Below are 18944 nucleotides of genomic sequence, written 5' to 3'. Positions count from 1 at the left end.
TAAAAATTGAAAAGCAAAAAGTTAACATGAGAAATTTAAAATTGCCAATACTAATCTGCTCCTGGTTTAGGGACACCCCGTTGGTATTTGGTTTTCACTGATTGTATTGTACTTTTCTGTTTTGTCACTTTCATTTGAGTTTCCGAAAACTACTCGAAGGAATTATTTTGAAATTATTTTCTTAAGTGACTATAGTATTTTTAATGACATTTCAACCACCGAATTGGTGCAACTCTTGTACTTTTAGGCCTACAGAACCTTACCGCCTGGTCTAGTTGTTGGGCGAGTAGCAACGCCTTTGTTGGATCCATTCATATACACTCCAGTGGGTTTGACTGGGGCACCAGTGCCGCTTCCTGGTCCTGGTGAAACACCACCTGATGGACCTGCAGCATAATAAAACAATTGTACTTAGTTAAAAAAAAACTCATTCCTTTCAGTGATTTTTACTCTTCTTAAAACCAACCCACGGGCTTACCGTATTTATCTGCCTTGGAACCAACTGTACCAAAACCTGACAACAGAAAAAAATATCCCTTCATAAACAATCACATACTGTTTGACATTTTGGGAAAGCATTCAAATTAACAAATAGCATTCCACGTGGTGGTGCAGAGAGTCCGTGAGACAGCAAAAGAGGACAGTGCGGGGTGAAAACAGTAGGATTAGCTCCCGAGAGTCGTTGGACACATAAGGATCAAGTACAGGGGGGACCACTGTCCTCAAAGGAATTGTGGCAAACTGACCAAGGAAAGCTCAGTTTTTTCCTTCATGCCATCACTGATCTATTGCCCACCTGTAACCTGAAAGTTTAGGGCAGTGATGAAAACCCATCCTGCATCCAATGTGGTGCTTCCACCTGCACACTAAAGCACATTCTGACAGCCTGCCCTAATGCACTACCTAAAGGCTGTTACAAGTGGAGGCACGATAAAGTTCTTGCAGAAATTGCAAACTAGGTGGAGCATCAGCGCGTTGAGTCCAAAAACAATCAGGCTCAACCCGCCAAAGGATTTTTTTGAAAAGGAAACTTTTGAAAATTGCCCCTAGGTATGGGTGTGCATGGTTGTCTGTTTCATTGTGCCCTGCGATTGGCTGGTCACCGATTCAGGGTGTCCCCCGCCTCTGGCCCGGAGTCAGCTGGGATCGGCTCCAGCACCCCCCGTGACACTAATGAGGATAAAACGGTTCAGAAAAGGAGATGAAATGAGATGGGTTTGCAGCCCGAGTTAGATCATCTCTATACGGGTTCTGCACTCCATGAGTTTGAGTAGTTCTGAATGTTTACTGTACCCCAGTGCGTGTCTTGCGTTATTGTGGCCAAACTGTGTTTTTCAAATGCTGAAATGCATGATTTGGTCAAGCAGTATATTTCTGATTAGAGCTCAACAATTCTTGCACGGATTTGCACCAAGTACTTTGAGTCAAATCGGTTTGCACTGTCCATTGGGAGGTTTCGGTCTGTGGTGCTTCATTTGTTTACAGTGCGTGTCTTGAGTGGTTGTGGCCAGGCTGTTCTTTTTGGGCATGATTGGGACGAGTGTGTTGGTTTTGATGGGTTCTCAGTGGTTGAAGCGTGAAGTGGGTCCGTGTGCTTCGAGTACTAGGGTTTCATTGGGCTGCACTGTATACATTTTACGGTTTTAGGGTAAGGCCTTTCATTTGTTGTCGGTGCGTGTCTCGAGTTATTGTGGTAAATTTGAGTGTTTCAGGCACTGAGAGGTGCGGACCTATGATATTTTAATCAACAATTATTTCACAGAGTGGTTTCAAGTATACTTCAGGTGCTAGGATCGAATTGGTTTGCATTTTTTTTATATGGAAATGTTTTCTAAAAGTGTTCCGAATGGTTTCGGCTTGTGGCAAAGCATCTTGGATGTTTAATTTCCTCTGTATTGTGTGTGCTTTTTGGGTTACTACTAGAATGCATATCCAGGTTACAATGATACTTTCTTTTGGCAATAGAGGGCACCAACTGCAAAACTAAAATTACACTGATCTACAGTGGTGCAGGGGAATGAAATTAAGAGCCCAAGCCTTTAGAGCACAGGTGTCAAAAAGTGGCAGTCCGGGGGCCAAATCTGGCTTGCCGCATCATTTTGTGTCCCGAGACAGTAAATCGTGAGTGCCGACTTTCTGTTTTAGGATCAAATTCAAATGGTTATATAGATGTACATTACATTTCCTGATTTTCCCCTTTTTAAAATCAATCATTGCAATTTTTTATCCATTTTTTCTTTTGTGTTATTAGTTCAAAAAGCGTTTTGTAAAATCTAAAAATAAATACACAAATATTTTTCGTTTTCCACTTTAATTTTTTTTTTTACATTTCAAATAAAAAATACATGGTTAAAAGAAATTTTCCAATACTAAGATAAAGCCAAAAAAAACCCCACTGCTTTAGATTTATAAAGAAGGACTATTTAGGGATTTTGATCCAGTTCTTTTAATCCAATTTTAAAAAATCAAAAAAATCTAGATATTAGATCTAAAATGGTCCGGCCCACATGAAAGGGAGTTGACGTTAATGCGGCCCGCGAACCAATCCCAGTTTGACACCCTTGCTTTAGAGGCCCCCGTTTTAGGACGTAAAGTGGACGTGATTGGGTGAGAGATGAGCAAAAAAAAAAAAAAAAGATAAGATGATGTGCAGATCATTAATTGTGTTTCAGCGTTAAAATATCTCAATCAGCACGCTACACTTGCCTGCATATATGCAGGAGTATTTATATTGAAAAAAGAGAGCTTCATTATGGAACATATTGTGTTCTGATAAAACAACGTTTGTTATGTATGCTCTAAACACCCAATGATTTATGAACGGATGTAACAGAAATTGACAGCAAAAAAAATTTGAGATCACTATGTAAACAAACTCATCTTACCACCTTGTCCAGCTCCAATCACTCCGCCTCCTTGTCCTCCTCCAAGTTCTCCACCACCAACTCCAACTTGTCCAACTCCGCCTCCAACTGCTCCACCACCGACTCCATTTTGTCCACCACCAATTACCCCACTACCGACTCCGCCCCCAAGTGCTCCACCACTGACTCCCCCTTGTCCACCTCCACCTCCAAGTCCCCCACCGCCAACTCCACCTTGTCCGACTCCAAGCACTCCACCAGTGGCCCCACCTTGACCTGAACCAACAACAGACTTCTTTGAAGGACTGACATCATCATCCTTCATCAGGATTAATTACCAGAAACAAATTTTACCATATTTGGCAGCTTTTCCACTTGTTCCATAACCTGGGAATGACATGCTCAGGTCAGCCATTATTATATTTTTGTAAACTATGTCATTTGTTCACAAAAGTCTTGTAAACCTTGTCCATATCCAGTCCCTGTACCATAGCCTCCTGCTGGTCCAAAACCTGTTCCAGGAGCAACACCAGGGCCATAACTCCCAGGTCCATATCCATTTCCACCCCCTTGTCTTGCATTTACAGCTGACCCAGGAACTCCTTTACTGCCTGTAAAACAGTTTAAGCACAACTTTAGTTTAACATGTCTTGTAGAAACACCCTAATTTGATATTGCAATGGGTATTTTTTTTTAAACAGAATTACTAACAGCGGGCAGCCTGACAGCTAAGTGATTAGCGCGTCGGTCTCACAGTGGAAGACCTGTGTTGACATACAGGTCGCTGAGTCTATGTGGAGTTTGCATGTTCTCCCCGGGCCTGTGTGGGTTTTCTCCGGGTACCCCGATTTCCTCCCATATTCCAAAGACATGCACGGTAAGGTGATTGGACACTAAATTGCCCCTAGATATGAGTGTGAGCGTCAATGGTTTCTTCTTGTGCCCTGCGATTGGCTGGCCACTAATTCAGCTTCAGGACAAAGCGGTTTAGAAAATGAGATGAGATCACTGACAGGGAATTCTGCACTTTTGTCATGGCGACCCCTGAAGGGATATCCTGAGAGTCCACCACTATAGTAGTTGAAAAATTTGGGAGCACCATGAGAAAGTAACAAATGAGTGTGCAGTGTATTGTTGATAGTTGAAAATTAATGACTAATTATACAAACAAAAACAATAGTACTAATAATATAAATACGTAATAATGATAAGTACGTAATAATATTTTTACCTCCGGCAACACCAATTCCAAAATTTGAAACTGGTTGTCCACCAGCTCCTCCCGCTTCTTGTCCAGCACTAGGTCCTTGGAACCCTCCTGCCCCAAGGTTAGAACTTGCCCCAGTTGCAACACCGGGTCCTCCTGCACATACGTACAGTATGATAACACCAGGAAACATATATGGCAAGGTTATTTAAAATATTAAACCATAGTTCTACTCCTCTTACCATATTTGCGAGCTTTTGCACCTGCATAACCTGAAAAAATGAGAACAATCAACAATTAAGAATGCTACAGTTGCCGTTGGATGTGAGTGAATAAATCTTTTTCATTTTTCTTGCCTCCTGGTCCATAACCAGCACCCCCTGGTCCAAATCCTTTGCCGGAGCCTCCTGGCACAACTCCTTGGCCAAGTCCAGTGGCAATGCCTCCTGCCCCTGCACCACCAGGCAGAACTCCTCTTCCAGGACCATAACCTGTACCGGTGCCGCCAGATCCAATGGCTCCTCCTGGTCCATAGCTTTTACCTTGCCCACCAGGTCTTACTCCTCCTGGACCAAACCCTGTACCAAGACCACCAGGCCTCACTCCATTTTGTCCATAGCCTGTCATCGGACCACCTGCTCCAACTCCCCCAGTACTTATTCCTTGACCCCCCTGGGCTCCACTGAACATGCCTACCAGGAGATGTTTTTTCTTTGTTATAAATCCAATCAAACAATACATGTAAAACTGTTGAAATTTGAAGTATTACATAACTATTCTTACCATATTTACGGGCTTTGGCATTGGCGTCATATCCTGAAGTATTAAGAAATGCAATTTGAACAGCTGTATGACTGTAGGTATTAAAATAGAAGTTAAAGATAATAATCACCCCCATATCCTGCTCCTCCCATAGGTCCAGTGCCAGCACCACCTAACCCTGCTCCAACACTACCTGGGCCATATCCAGGACCACCTAGCCCAGGTCTTGCAGCACCACCAGGCTGACCTGGACAAAGATTTAATTGGAGCGTGTGCTTCGTGAGGGTGTTAAATGGACATGATGCATACTTAAACTTAAAGTGTCTCACCATATTTGAGTGCCTTGGCTGAACCAGGACTGTAACCTAAGGTACAAAACATTTATGGACGTTCCTCTCTTGACAAGATTTAAAGTATTCATTTAATTCTTAAACTAGGTACCTGTTGCAGCTCCATTCCCATAACCAGGAACAGCTCCTGGGTTACCGCCTGGTCCAACTCCCCCCCCAAATCCTGGTCCAGCTCCACCTCCAAATCCTGGGAGACCTGCCCCTCCTCCAGGTAATCCAGCACCACCTTGACCAAGGGCACCTGCACCCACTCCTCCTAGTGAACAAATTGCAGTCAATCTAAGCAATATTTTTTTCTAGAATAGCATTTTGAAAAGTTGCATGAAACAGAAATTGCCTTTACCATACTTGGCAGCTGCTTTGGCTGGACTTTTTGACTTCCCGTTTCCTATTAAGAAAAAAAAACATTATAGGTTACTCTTTAAAAAAATAACTATTAATTGAAATGATTCTATTTCAGACTAGAGATACCTGACTTAGGTGATATTAAAGGGTACCCACGAAAAACTCCTGGCAGCTGCGCTCCTTGACCATCTAAAGAGAAAAACCCAAGAAGAATTAGGTCACATGGACTAACTTTGTCTGGATTATGTCAGAATTAGATTTTTGTTTGCAATTTAAAGGACAGTCTCACTTACTCGCTAGACCTTGGCCAAGTACCCCGCCACCTACAAGGAAGAAAGTAACACTTAATTTTGTGAACATATGCACCCCTAAGTGGTGTCATTTGGTAATCTGATGTCCTACCTGTTTGAGGCCCAAGTCCATTTCCAGTTGCTACTCCAGGGACAATACCGCGGCTAGCAAAATCTAGTTGAAATAAATCATTGTTTTTCTTTGGTTATCAGTGATTTGGTAGAATGGCATTCATTAAGGTTGTTTTCAACACACCTTGACTTGGTACAAATCCGCCTTGATATAGTCCAGGAACCCCAACACCTGTATGAGACCGTTGCTCAAATTTAGCAGCTGTGGCCTGAAAATCCTCTCAGGCATGCTAGGTGGGAAATAGTGAATTTCCTCCAGAAAAGCTTTACCTGGGACTTGTTTTGATGCTTTGCCACTGGTCTTTCCAACAAACCCGGATCCAGAACTCCCTTGTCCAAATCCTGCACCACCAGGCCCAACACCTGCCCCACCAGGCCCAACTCCGGCACTCCCTGGGCCAACTCCTGCATAGCCAGGCCCAACTCCGGCACCACCAGGCCCAACTCCGGCACCGCCAGGCCCAAATCTGGCACCGCCAGGCCCAAATCCGGCACCGCCAGCCCCAACTCCAGCACCTCCAGGTCCAAATCCAGCACTGCCAGGCCCAACTCCGGCACCTCCAGGTCCAAATTGTGCACCACCAGGACCAAATCCTGTGGCTCCTGAGCTGTACCCTGTTGCCATAACAAGTGTCATGTTCCTGTTTTTAAAAACAGTTTCATACATAAATGATCAATACCTGATTTAGGAGGTTTGGGTCCTGTGTATTGGTTATTGCCGGCTTGGCCGTAACTTCCTCCAAACCCTCCTGAATCAAAAACACACTTGACTTTCCTAGCATTCAGGATGACATTCAAATATAGATCTTAACAAACCTCCTAACTGGCCTATTCCAGTTCCGGGACCAGTGCCTTGTGGTCCAAGACTTCCTGGACCAAACCTTGTGGTAGAGGACCCCTGGGCCCCTGTTCCGTAACCTCCTAAGCCTCCTGACTGGAGTCCACTTTGACCTGGACCAACAGCCTGAGTTCCTTGTCCTGGTCCAAAACCTCCGCCTACTCCTCCTTGGCCACCATAGACTCCACCACCACCTTCAGTAAAAAATGGAAAATACCATTATCATTATACTATACATCAATATTTATAAATACAGTCCATGCAGTTAGAGAAGTGTTACCTGATTTAGAAGGCTTTACACCTGTAAAAATGGTCCGAACTATTAAAAAATGCATCTTATGAAATAGGTATCATATTTTTTGTTTAATTTCTCATACCACCTCCAGATGTTCCTCCAACTCCTGGACCGTAGTTGCCGGGCTGCAATCCTCCTTGGCCAACAAAGTTAATAGGAGATACAGTGAATGTCATTACTAATGAAAATATTTCCCTTTTTTTGTAAAACCAAAAATGCCAACCTCCTGCTCTAGTGCCTGTGCCGCCAGAAGTAAATCCAGTCCCTTTTCCCCCAGGACCAAATCCAGGGCCTGCTCCACCAGGACCAAATCCAGTGCCTGCTCCACCAGGACCAAATCCAGTGCCTGCTCCACCAGGACCAAATCCAGTCCCTTTTCCCCCAGGACCAAATCCAGGGCCTGCTCCACCAGGACCAAATCCAGTGCCTGCTCCACCAGAACCAAATCCGGTTCCTGCTCCACCAGGACCATAGCCGGTGCCTGCTCCACCAGGACCGTATCCGGTGCCTGCTCCACTGAGACCATTTCCAGCTGAAGCTCCAGCACCAGCAGGCAAAATGACACCTGCACGCCAAATAGTAGTGAACGTGTGCGACTTTGGATATATTTATCTAGATCAGGATCGGTATCAAGCTTCTGGACAGCTTGCTGATGAGTTGATCATTTTATTCAGGTATGGTAAAGGAGGGAGATTTGGAAAACAGACTGGATAGGGGCTCTTGAGGACAGGACTTGGCCACCCTTGATCTCAATCAAAAACATGTTTTCCGGAAATATGTTTTTCTCAAGATTATGATATTTGGACCAAAAAAATCGAATGCTTGATTCAATTCTGCCTCACAGGATTGAGGGTTCAATCGTCGGTGGGTTGGGACCTCACTGTGTGAAATTTGCATGTTCTGCCTGTGCTTGTGTGGGTTTTCTCCAGGTACTCCAATTTCCTCCCACATCCCAAAATGATGCATGGTAGGCTGGTTGAATACCTGAATTTGTCCCTTAAGTGTGATTGTGAGCTTGAATGATTGTTCCTCTCATTGTGCTCTGCGATTGGCTGACAACATATAAGACATCCCGCATACTGCCTACAGTTGGCTGGGAATCACCTCTAGCAAAACCCCCTCCGCCCGCATTGTAAGAATAGGCGGTATGGAAAATGAATGAATGACTCAATCGTTAATGGATTTGCTGATGTGAAACATTTTATTGTTGAATGCCAATTTGTAATACAAACAATTGAGAAGGGGTGTGTGTGTGTGGGCATGTGTGTGCAAGTGTATGTATAAGGAGAGGTCAGCGCGCCAAAAGCCCCCCATCCAGAACACATGTTTCAACTTTGCTGTTAATTGAGAGTTCTGTGCTATTTTGGATGACTTCCGAGGTCCATAAATAGAAAGTTATCTATAAAAGGTAATGTATGTTTGCTAAAAAAAAAAAAAAAAAATGGTCGCCTCTAGGGATTCCTAAAGCATGTGGTGATTATTAATTCTATTGTAACGTCATTGTTGTATTTAATGTGCACACCCACTCACCCTCTTTCCCAAAAACCCCAGAGGACTCTGCTCGAACCCAAACAACTCCCATAAAACATTTTTTTTAAATTTGCTTGCAGCCTATAGGGATTCCTGAAGAATTTGATTACTGATCGCATTGCAACATCTTTGTTGCATTTAATGTGCACTGCAATTCCCCGCTGGAACCCAAACTACTCCGCTAAAAGTTGTAATTTGCTTGGAGCACAAATCCATCCTATTATCAAGGTGCCTACTGCAAGCAATTATTATTAGTATTGTCATCATAACAAATTACTGTCACTTAGAAAGTAACATAAAAAGTTACATTGTTGCAGCTTTTGTTTCTGTATAGCAGTGCATTTCAATTATTTTCAGTTGACCAGCTTGCTCAAATTCAATATTTCTTGCACCCACAACCGAAGAATATTATTTTTCTATAAAATTACACCTCTGCATAAGATTGTAGCCTTGTTAAAATGAAAGAAAAGAAAAAGTGTATAGAACAGCAATAAAGGCTACATTTATTAACCCATCTAACATTTAACATAGGGGCGGCCCAGGGTTGAGTGGTTCATACTTCGGCATTGCATGTTCTCCCCATGGGTTTTCTCTGGGTACTCTGGTCTCCTCCCTCATTCCAAAAACATGCATGTTAGGCTGGTTGCCCCCAGGTATGAGTGCGGGAATGAATGGTTATATGTCTCCTCGTGCTCTGCGATTGGCTGGCCAACAATTCAGAGCGTCCCCCGCCTCTTGCCCAAAGTCAGCTGGGTAGGTTCCAGCACCCCCCGCAATCATTGTGAGAACAAAGCGATTCAGAAAATGAATGAACATTTGATTTAACATTTTTGTCTGAAACAAAAAAAAAAGACTTGCATCAAGTGCAGCATTTTTTTAGTAGGCCACTTTATCTGAAGCTAACAGTGCTCGCTGCTTTACTTCTTGTGTATTTACAATGTGCAATGACACTTTATTCTAGTCACGCAGTTTTTTTAAGTCACAAGCACCCGGGTATCGTTTTGCTCCGTCATAGGGGGATGCTGACCGCTATTTAAGAATCACTGCTATACAGGTTTGCACCATGTTTTTACACTGCTATGCATTAATGTTGGCATCATTCTAGTTGAACACTATATATACTGGCTCTGAAATGCGAATGATACGGTTCATAATTCCTTAAAAAATACTTTTCCAAAGCAACGAATGGACATCGGTTTTAGAATCTACATCTTGGGCCCCCATTGTTTGTGTGTCTGTTTTATTGTGTGCGCACTAATGTTTCCTAATTAAATATTTTAATGAGCTGCTGCAGCTCCTAAACTAAAAAAAAAACTTAATTAGGAGATTTGCAAAAAAATGAACATACTTAAGGTACTGTATGTGTTTGTATTATATCACATGTTTATGAACTGGTCAGCTGTTAACACCTGAAAAAACACTTTTTTTCCCAATTTGTGTGAAAGCTTCTAAAGCACTCATTGTTCATAGCCATCTCTCATATGGGAATCTAATCAAAAGAGCTTTACTAATGCTAATTTGAAGCAGCGTTGGATGGATCTCGGAATGCCAGGCAGTGAGTTAGATTAAATATTTTATCTGTTTTTTTTTTTAAATGTTTTCACTGCTTGTTTCTTTTCCAATTTATTTTAAAATTTTAAAAAGGAAAAAAGTTCTCATTCATAATTTTTACATACATACATATATATATATATATATATAAACCATCTCATTTTCTGAACTGCTTTATCCTCTCTAGGGTTATGTGCGACTGGAGCCTATCCCAGCTGACTTCGGGCCACAGACACCCTGAATTGGTGGCCAGTCAATTGCATGTCACAAGGGTGTCTGTGGCCCGAAGTCAGCTGGGATAGGCTCCAGTCGCACATAACCCTAGTGAGGATAAAGCAGTTCAGAAAATGAAATGGTTTATATATATATATATATATATATATATATATATATATACATATATATATATATATATATATATATATATATATATATATATATATATATATATATATATATATATATATATATATATATATATATATATATATATATATATATATATATATATATATATATATATATATATATATATATATATATATATATATATATATATATATATATATATATATATATATATATATATATATATATATATATATATATATATATATATATATATATATATATATATATATATAAACCATTTCATTTTCTGAACTGCTTTATCCTCACTAGGGTTATGTGCGACTGGAGCCTATCCCAGCTGACTTCGGGCCACAGACACCCTTGTGACATGCAATTGACTGGCCACCAATTCAGGGTGTCTGTGGCCCGAAGTCAGCTGGGATAGGCTCCAGTCGCACATAACCCTAGAGAGGATAAAGCAGTTCAGAAAATGAGATGGTTTATATATATATATATATATATATATATATATATATATATATATATATATATATATATATATATATATATATATATATATATATATATATATATATATATATATATATATATATATATATATATATATATATATATATATATATATATATATATATATATATATATATATATATATATATATATATATATATATATATATATATATATATATATATATATATATATATATATATATATATATATATATATATATATATATATATATATATATATATATATATATATATATATATATATATATATATATATATATATATATATATATATATATATATATATATATATATATATATATATATATATATATATATATATATATATATATATATATATATATATATATATATATATATATATAAATAAACCATCTCATTTTCTGAACTCACTAGGGTTATGTGCGACTGGAGCCTATCCCAGCTGACTTCGGGCCACAGACACCCTGAATTGGTGGCCAGTCAATTGCATGTCACAAGGAGACGGACAACCATTCATGCTCACACTCATACCTAGGGGCAATTTAGAGTGTCCAATCAGCCTACCATGCATGGTGGCCACAGATGCACGATACCAAAGACAAATAGTGGTCCAAAATGTGATGTTTAGGTATATGGTGACCAGAACTGCTGCTTTTTTCTTGTTAATTACCAAAAAGCAGTCATGTGGAGTAAAATCGTTAGACGTATAATCTATTTTTATGCAGTTCAAATGGGTCAGATGTGATCAATTGGCAGTCAATATAATATTGAAACATCAGCAATTAAAGCCTTCAGACTTTTGATAACTATTATGTTACCACTTGCAATTTGGAGGGTATCACGTGTTTTAGTTTGAGAATGTTTGGCATAATCATATGGTATAATAATAAAACAAAAAAACAGTTGACTGCCTTTCAAGTATTAAAAAAAATAAGCTTGAAAGTCAAACTTGTGCGTGTAAAAAACAAAAAAGCTGGACGCTTACCTCCTTGCAACGTGGGTCCGCACAACGCCAGCAGAGTCACGGCCACGGCCAGGGCGGGGGCGCCTCTGAGGTACAAACTCAGCATCCCTCCTGCCATCCTGCTCACAAATGTCCTGGCCTTCTCTGTGCGAGCCAGTTTTATCCCGCCGAGCTTCCTCCAGGCCTTGACGGGGAAGGAGGTGTCAGACTGTGCCCGTCAGGGGGGTCCGGCCAGCTAGACGGACGTGCTCTTTAATTGGACTGCGGACGCTCACCAAGATAGACAAGCAGAGAAAACACATTGGATCACCTCATGAAAACAAACACACACTGCACACATTTAGTTGCCGTCTTGCTGCCAGGAGAGTGGAAGCCGGAGATGTTGAGGGAGCACTTCGAGACTAATAGACCAAAACTAGGAAGGGAGAAATGGAAGGACAGGCTGATAGATTAGGAGAAAAAACTATGTATTGGAATTTCTTTTTTTTTTTTGTATTAAAAATGATGACCCAGAAAGGAAATCTGAGCTTGAAAACACAAAACTGTCTGACTACTACAGGGGTATTCAAACTACGTCCACAGGGCCAACTGCAGCCCATGGCAAATTATGAAAATATCATTGAATAACAGACACCTGACTCGAATGGTTGTCAGTTTCTCTCTGTGCCCTACGGCTTACTGGCGACCAGTCTAAGGTGTAGTCTGTCTTTCACCCAAAGACCAAGCAAAAAGTTATTGAACTCTTACATGAAATAAATTGACAACACGACATCCACAAGCATCACCAGGACTTTTGGAGCTTTACAAAATGGAGAAGTTATGCAATAGCAGCTATTATCCCAAACTGTGTCATTTTGCTGACTAACTAAACTAAAATTGGTAAAGCTCGGTGAGACGTCAGAAGACATGGTCGGTTGTCTTTTTAGCGAAAGATGTCGTTACGCTATGGAGCCAACCGCAACTGCCATGCAAAGTCATGTGAGGTCACAAGACTATTCAGCAGCAGTAAGTTTACATGCCAAAAGTTGACGTGTGATACATTTGTGTCAATCCTTAGTTGTGTTGATGTCAGTGCATAGTTATGTTCTGAAACACCACCCAGCTCAAGAGAAGAAAGGAATCACGAAAAAAATAATAATAATTTGCTCGCTAACATGTGCTTCATGGTTAACCTGTACATGTGTGTGTGCTTAAACATACATCCCTTTGACTTCATGAGCTCTACCTTTGGACTCTCTGGAAGTGCTATGATCTTCAAATGAGGTCACAAGAACTTCTGTATGGCATTTTGTAAAAAAAAATTTAAAAAAACATTTTAAGTATTTTAAGTATTTATTCTGAACTTGAACATTGGCATTTTTCAGTCTCTCATCTCATCTGATTTTTTCAACCGCGGGGGGTGCTAGACCCTATCCCAGCTGACTCCAGGCCAGAGGCACGGGACATCCTGAATCGGTGGCCAGCCGATCACAGGGAACAAGGAGACCCACAACCATACACACTCACACCCATACTTAGGGGCAATTTAGTGTGTCCAATCAGCCTACCATGCATGTTTTTGGAATATGGGAGGAAACTGGAGCACCCGAAAGACACCCATGAAGGCCAGGGGAGAACATTCAAACTCCACACAGGAGGACCTGACCGGGATTTGAACCCAGGACACATTTTTCGGTAATAGAAATAAATATAGTACAAAGCAAATGGCTGATGTTGTTATGTTCAACAACATTTTGTCAACAACAACAAAATAATTCGAACATTATTTCGCAATTTTGTTTCAAAATCATTTTGTCATTTGTAGTCGACTTCCATTTAAACCGATGGACGTCCAATTTATTTGGATTTCCAGCTCAGTTTAAATGGGTTGGGTGTCTTTTACCGTCAATGGAAGTGAGTGAGTCAAGTTCTTGCCTTTTATGTAAAACTTTAAAAGAAAGAAGGGCCTTATTCAAAACTTAACAAGAAGCCCCTGAATTTAAATGCACAAACACACTTGGCCCCCTCACTACATTGTGTGTGGGTGTGTGTGTGTGTTTAGTGTGCGTAAGTGCTGCTTTCCACTGCGCTCACATCCTTAAGTGAGTGTGACATCATCTCAGTCACACCTGTAGCAGTCAACAGCGTCTACATGTCAGCCGCATGTTCATACGGGCACACGTATGTTTGGCGCGTGCAAGTACATCAATCAATCTTGAATCCCGGCAGAAGCGTGGCGTGATACAGCGGCGTCCGTATCTTCGAAAAAGCGGACGCCCGGGTGTGCCTGAGTGTCACAGAGCGCCTATTCATTGCGTCGTAAAAGGTTGAAAATAACAAATTTGTGGTGCCATGGAGGAAGTGACCTGCTTCCACTTGTACTCTTTCCATCCCGCATTGATGTTTGTCACCGTTACAAAACAGCACAAGTACAAAACTTGAGTTTTCTTCCACAGCTCTTTCACAACTGCAGCATTTAATTCAGACACAAAATAAAAACAGCAAGTATTACAAAATACCGTATTTTCACGACTAAAAGGCACACTGCATTATAAGGCGCACCCTCAATGAATGACATTTTTTCCATATATAAGGCGCACTGTATTATAAGGCGCACTGTCTATTTTGGAGGAAATTTAAGACTTTTAAGTGTGCCGTATAGTCGTGAAAATACGGTAATTGCTATTGACTTCCAGGTATGAAGCACTCACTACACAGTCACCTCTAGAGCCAGCAATTGTTGATGTTTTGGATTTTTTTGTATAAAATCTTGCAGTGGGGGAGGAGCTATATGATGGAAGATTTTGCAAACTAAGATGGCTGATGTGCACATTTAACAATATTGTTTCATTTCAGGCGTTTGTGTTTTTTTAATATCCGACAGTGGTGGTTTTTCGTTTTTGGGTTTCTGTTTTTTCCATATGTAAGGCGCACTGGATTATAAGGCGCACTGTCTATTTTGGAGAAAATGTAAGACTTTTAAGTGCGCCTTATAGTCGTGAAAATATGGTAATCAAGATTTTTGATAATCGATTCATTGTTTAGCGAGTCTGCCCCAAATAGATGTAGATTTAGCAATGTTTATTTAACACTATCGCTACTGTACATTGGAAATAGATAAACTATGGAGAACAGGGATCTGCTTACTTGGTTGAGCTCAACATGCCAATTTTAATTGAATGACTCAATCAACAGAATGTTTTTGTTTCAAGTGTTTCCTCAGTGTATTCTATGATTTGTTGTCTTTGAAAATCGCTTGTGGCAGCCATATTGACAAGCACCTGCTGCCTGAGCAAAAATGTCACTTGCCAAAATGCTCCTTCAATCAGTGTCATGGCTAAAAAGTCAAAAATGACCAACACTGATGGACAAAATTTTAAAACTCAAGATTGAACAACAATATTTTCTCAAAACATTTCAATTGGGGAGTCAGAAATGAGTGGATGATTGCAGATCAATTGGACATGTATACACGTAGTCGACCACCTGTGCTTTAAGGGGAGTTTGACAGACGAATTGACTGCTTTGTCTGCGTCCCAAGACTTTTGCATCTGGTTGTGTGTTGACATGATGATGGATTATGTCTGTCTGGCGTGTTTGTGTAAGGCTGACTGCTCTATTACCTGTTGTTCTACCCTCCAGTGAGATTTGGAGGGGTTCTTATGAGTCATGGGAAGGATGTGCAAGTAAAAAAACAAAAAAACAGCTTGAAAAAAAATGAGACAGATAATTATTGGAGGCAACATTTTCAAGCGTGGCACATGCTAAGTTGGCATCGCTTTGTTGAGGTCTGCTATTTGTCAATGTTATCTCCTTGTACAGTCAGAAAGGGAGGCAGTCGCTGTTTCTTAACAGAGACGTTAGGTAACGTCTGGTGGCTTAGTAACGGTGGTACATTCCTTACTTCCAAAGTGCCAACTTTTTCCCACTTTGCACCTATTCCACACTCTGATTTCATATTTTCTTTGCCTTTTTACAATGTGTTCTTAAGTCATTAACTGCCAATTGATGAGGTTTCAGCGAAATTGATAATTGTAGTCAATGAATAATCATTTGTTTTCATTGCAGATTATCAGTCATAATTTATAGCTACACAAGCAAATCAACTATGATTAACTACTAAGCGCTACTCATAACGCTATTTATAGCCATGTACCATGTACTCTATTCAATTTTCTATTGAAAAAGGCGTTCACGTCAATTGAGGACCAGTTTGCATATCCAATAATCTACACAGAACAGGTTACAAAGATAAATAGATTAAAAAATAGATTAAAGGTCTGTCACTTCAGTGGCAACTACTGAGTTTAACGATTACTTTCCTGTTGTCATTAATTATTCATAGTCTCGTAACATCATGAGATGCCATGCACCGATATAAATCAATTTGGAAATTGGTTAAGGGAAAATCGTAAGAAAAATTGCACGTGGTATTTCTGAGATATGGTATGAATCAAAAGCACATTATTAGATTCAACATCATAAGAAAATTAGAAATGTTCTGAACAAAAATGTATTTTCTTACTGCAAAACAGAAAATAATCAACAAATAGTAAATGTTAAATTGCCAACGTCTACTGGTGAAAAAGAGTCTTTTGCGCATGTTAGCCGTACACTTGTTCCTTACATTTTTTGTTATAAATCCGGCTTGCATGTGAGAAAATCTGGTTTATCATAATTTCTTGCCATGCTTGTTACATGTTCTCGTGTTGTCACAGGTTCTGGATGTCACTTTGTACCAGTCGCCATGTTGCCTTGTGCCGTTTATGTTTCTATTTTTGCAGTGGTGGTCTTGTTGAAGAGCGTCCAGGTTTTAGGGGGTTTTGGGGTCATTCGCCAGGATGCGGTCATGTGTGCCGTGACGCCGCTTGCATGTTGTGACTCAGCTTCGACGTGTTTATTGGTCTGTCCATTCATTTGCGCAGGTGCTGAAAGTGTCAATCAAATCCGAGCGACCCGCTGTTGGGTTCACAGCAACAGGAAATGGTGCTCAAGTGGCGCACTTTACAAGCGGTCTGACATTCGATAGGTGGCCATTACGCATGCTGGAAAGTCTCATGAATCATGGCGGCCATAAGAAGCTTTATTTGAGCAACCAACATCATCACGCTGTGGGAGCTTAGCAACATGCTAACAACAACAATAATAAGCTGCAAAGTCAAACAAACGCCACAAGGTCAACAACATTTGCAGGCAAAAATGCGACAACATGAAACAAAGACAGCTCAGTTCACACATGTATGACATTTAAGGACGGTCAAATATTCGTGACAACGGCAACTGGTCAGTGCATAATGATTTTAGGACTGGGAGGTCAATTTTTGCAAATGCACCTAAACATATTGGCTGTGAAAGAGTTCATTCCAGGTGTAGTATTAGCAGGGGTGATTTTAAAGCTCTTCAGGTGTGTTTCCTCATCTTTTTCAAGTTTGGCAAGTGACTGTTGAGTTTGCAAAGGAGACTAAACAACAAGCAATGACATCATTCTGAAATTCATTCATGGATTCTTGCATCAGTTCTGGTGAGTTCATTGCTGCTCAGAAGCAATACATATTTACACAGTCGATAATGACACAAAATCCTTCATTAATTTGCAGCACCGCTTATCCTGCTATGGGTCAAAGGGTGCTGGAGCCACCATAGCAAACCATTGCCGACACTGATTCCCACTCATTCAAAGTGCAGACACAAAGACAGACAACCATTTGTACCCATAATAACACCGTCACTGAGCAGGAATCGAATGTCAGGTGTATGAACCACCACACCATCGGGTGGCTGATAGTCCTACAGAATATTTAGCAGCAACTGTTTGTAGATCCAACTTATATACATTTAGGTTTCTCACTCTTTAGGTGATGTAGATAGCTAGTCTTTGTTGTGAGGCAGGTGCTGATGGCGACCAATCCTCAATGTGTCTAACATGCACCTGACTGCACAAGAAACAGTGTTCGCGAGACATTTGTCTCGGCGCCAGCTCGCAATGAGAACCACTTGATAACAAATGCGTAATCGACACAGAAATGACAAACATGACAAAGGAGCACATTTCTTTGCATACTCGAAGCTGATGGGACTTCAATTAAAACAAATGCTTTTCAGTGTTTATCTAATAGGTCTTATCGTTTTTGTAGACTTTGGCATTGACTTATCTCTGTGCAAAACACTCTCACATGAGCTCTCAAACTGACACTTTTGACAGAGGCAGTGATTAAAGCCCCACATTAACATTATATTGCATTTGTTGTTGTTTTAGTTCTGTGACAAAGTCTCATGTCACATAATTGTTCAGAAATCCAACAGAACAACTCCTGACCTCCTACAATATATTTGAACATTTTTGCACATGTCGCTCGTAAGCAACCCCCCGACATTTTTTTTTTGTGATAAGTAGCTTTATTGTGAAAAATCTGGACATTATTAACAGTAACTTTATTTGTGCGTGCATACATGTAAACAACATCTCACATAATGACCACACTTTGTGTGTAAACACTTTAATGTGATGTTTTGTAAGTCGTCCCAACCGGGTGGGAGCACAAAGTTGTTTTTTTTCTTTCTTACGAAGGTGGGGTCTTATTTGGCAAAGTTGGAGACTTGTCTGCACAATATTTAGTTTTGTGCTGTGCCTGCCAGCGAAAATCCAAAACATGGCCAGAGTTACTCCAGCTTGTAAAGTCTCAGCGTGACATCAACATTTATATGCATTATAAATACGTTGGAAATTATCTTTAGAAGGCGTCTAATCATTCAGACGCATGAGTGAATTTTTTCAGTGCCACTCATGGCAATAGACGTTCTTTCTATTTTGACCCTGGACGAATAATGGCTTCCAGTTGCTCCTATTCAAACTGAATTGGACATCTATCATCGTCAATGGAACACACATCTGCAATGTTGTATGAGGTCATCCGCATACACATATTTTGTGTGTGTATAAGTGTATGTGC

At 40.5% G+C, this 18944-nt stretch overlaps 1 protein-coding gene and 2 long non-coding RNA genes across 3 annotated transcripts; all 3 read right to left on the bottom strand.

The window, feature by feature from the left end:
• Nucleotides 1-296: 296 nt before the first annotated feature.
• LOC144212409 (uncharacterized) lies at nucleotides 297-2970 on the bottom strand. Its single transcript, XR_013329763.1, has 3 exons — nucleotides 2886-2970; nucleotides 479-514; nucleotides 297-386 (listed from the first exon to the last, which is right to left on the bottom strand). It is a non-coding gene; the product is annotated as an uncharacterized LOC144212409 (long non-coding RNA).
• Nucleotides 2971-3097: 127 nt separating this feature from the next.
• LOC144212280 (uncharacterized) lies at nucleotides 3098-3434 on the bottom strand. The gene is made up of 3 exons (XR_013329740.1): nucleotides 3329-3434; nucleotides 3219-3251; nucleotides 3098-3140 (listed from the first exon to the last, which is right to left on the bottom strand). It is a non-coding gene; the product is annotated as an uncharacterized LOC144212280 (long non-coding RNA).
• A 1512-nt stretch (nucleotides 3435-4946) lies between these two features.
• On the bottom strand, nucleotides 4947-6587 carry LOC144212928 (uncharacterized). Its single transcript, XM_077741122.1, has 9 exons — nucleotides 6221-6587; nucleotides 6075-6122; nucleotides 5931-5993; nucleotides 5822-5851; nucleotides 5655-5717; nucleotides 5527-5571; nucleotides 5275-5439; nucleotides 5163-5198; nucleotides 4947-5080 (listed from the first exon to the last, which is right to left on the bottom strand). Exons 1-9 carry the CDS (start codon nucleotides 6585-6587, stop codon nucleotides 4947-4949), a joined length of 951 nt encoding a protein of 316 aa, XP_077597248.1.
• Between the last annotated feature and the right edge of the window lie 12357 nt (nucleotides 6588-18944).

Source organism: Stigmatopora nigra, chromosome 19, assembly GCF_051989575.1.
Source record: "Stigmatopora nigra isolate UIUO_SnigA chromosome 19, RoL_Snig_1.1, whole genome shotgun sequence".
Lineage (NCBI taxonomy): Eukaryota > Metazoa > Chordata > Actinopteri > Syngnathiformes > Syngnathidae > Stigmatopora > Stigmatopora nigra.
Note: the sequence above shows the minus strand (reverse complement) of the source record. Positions and strands in the feature narration are given on the sequence as shown.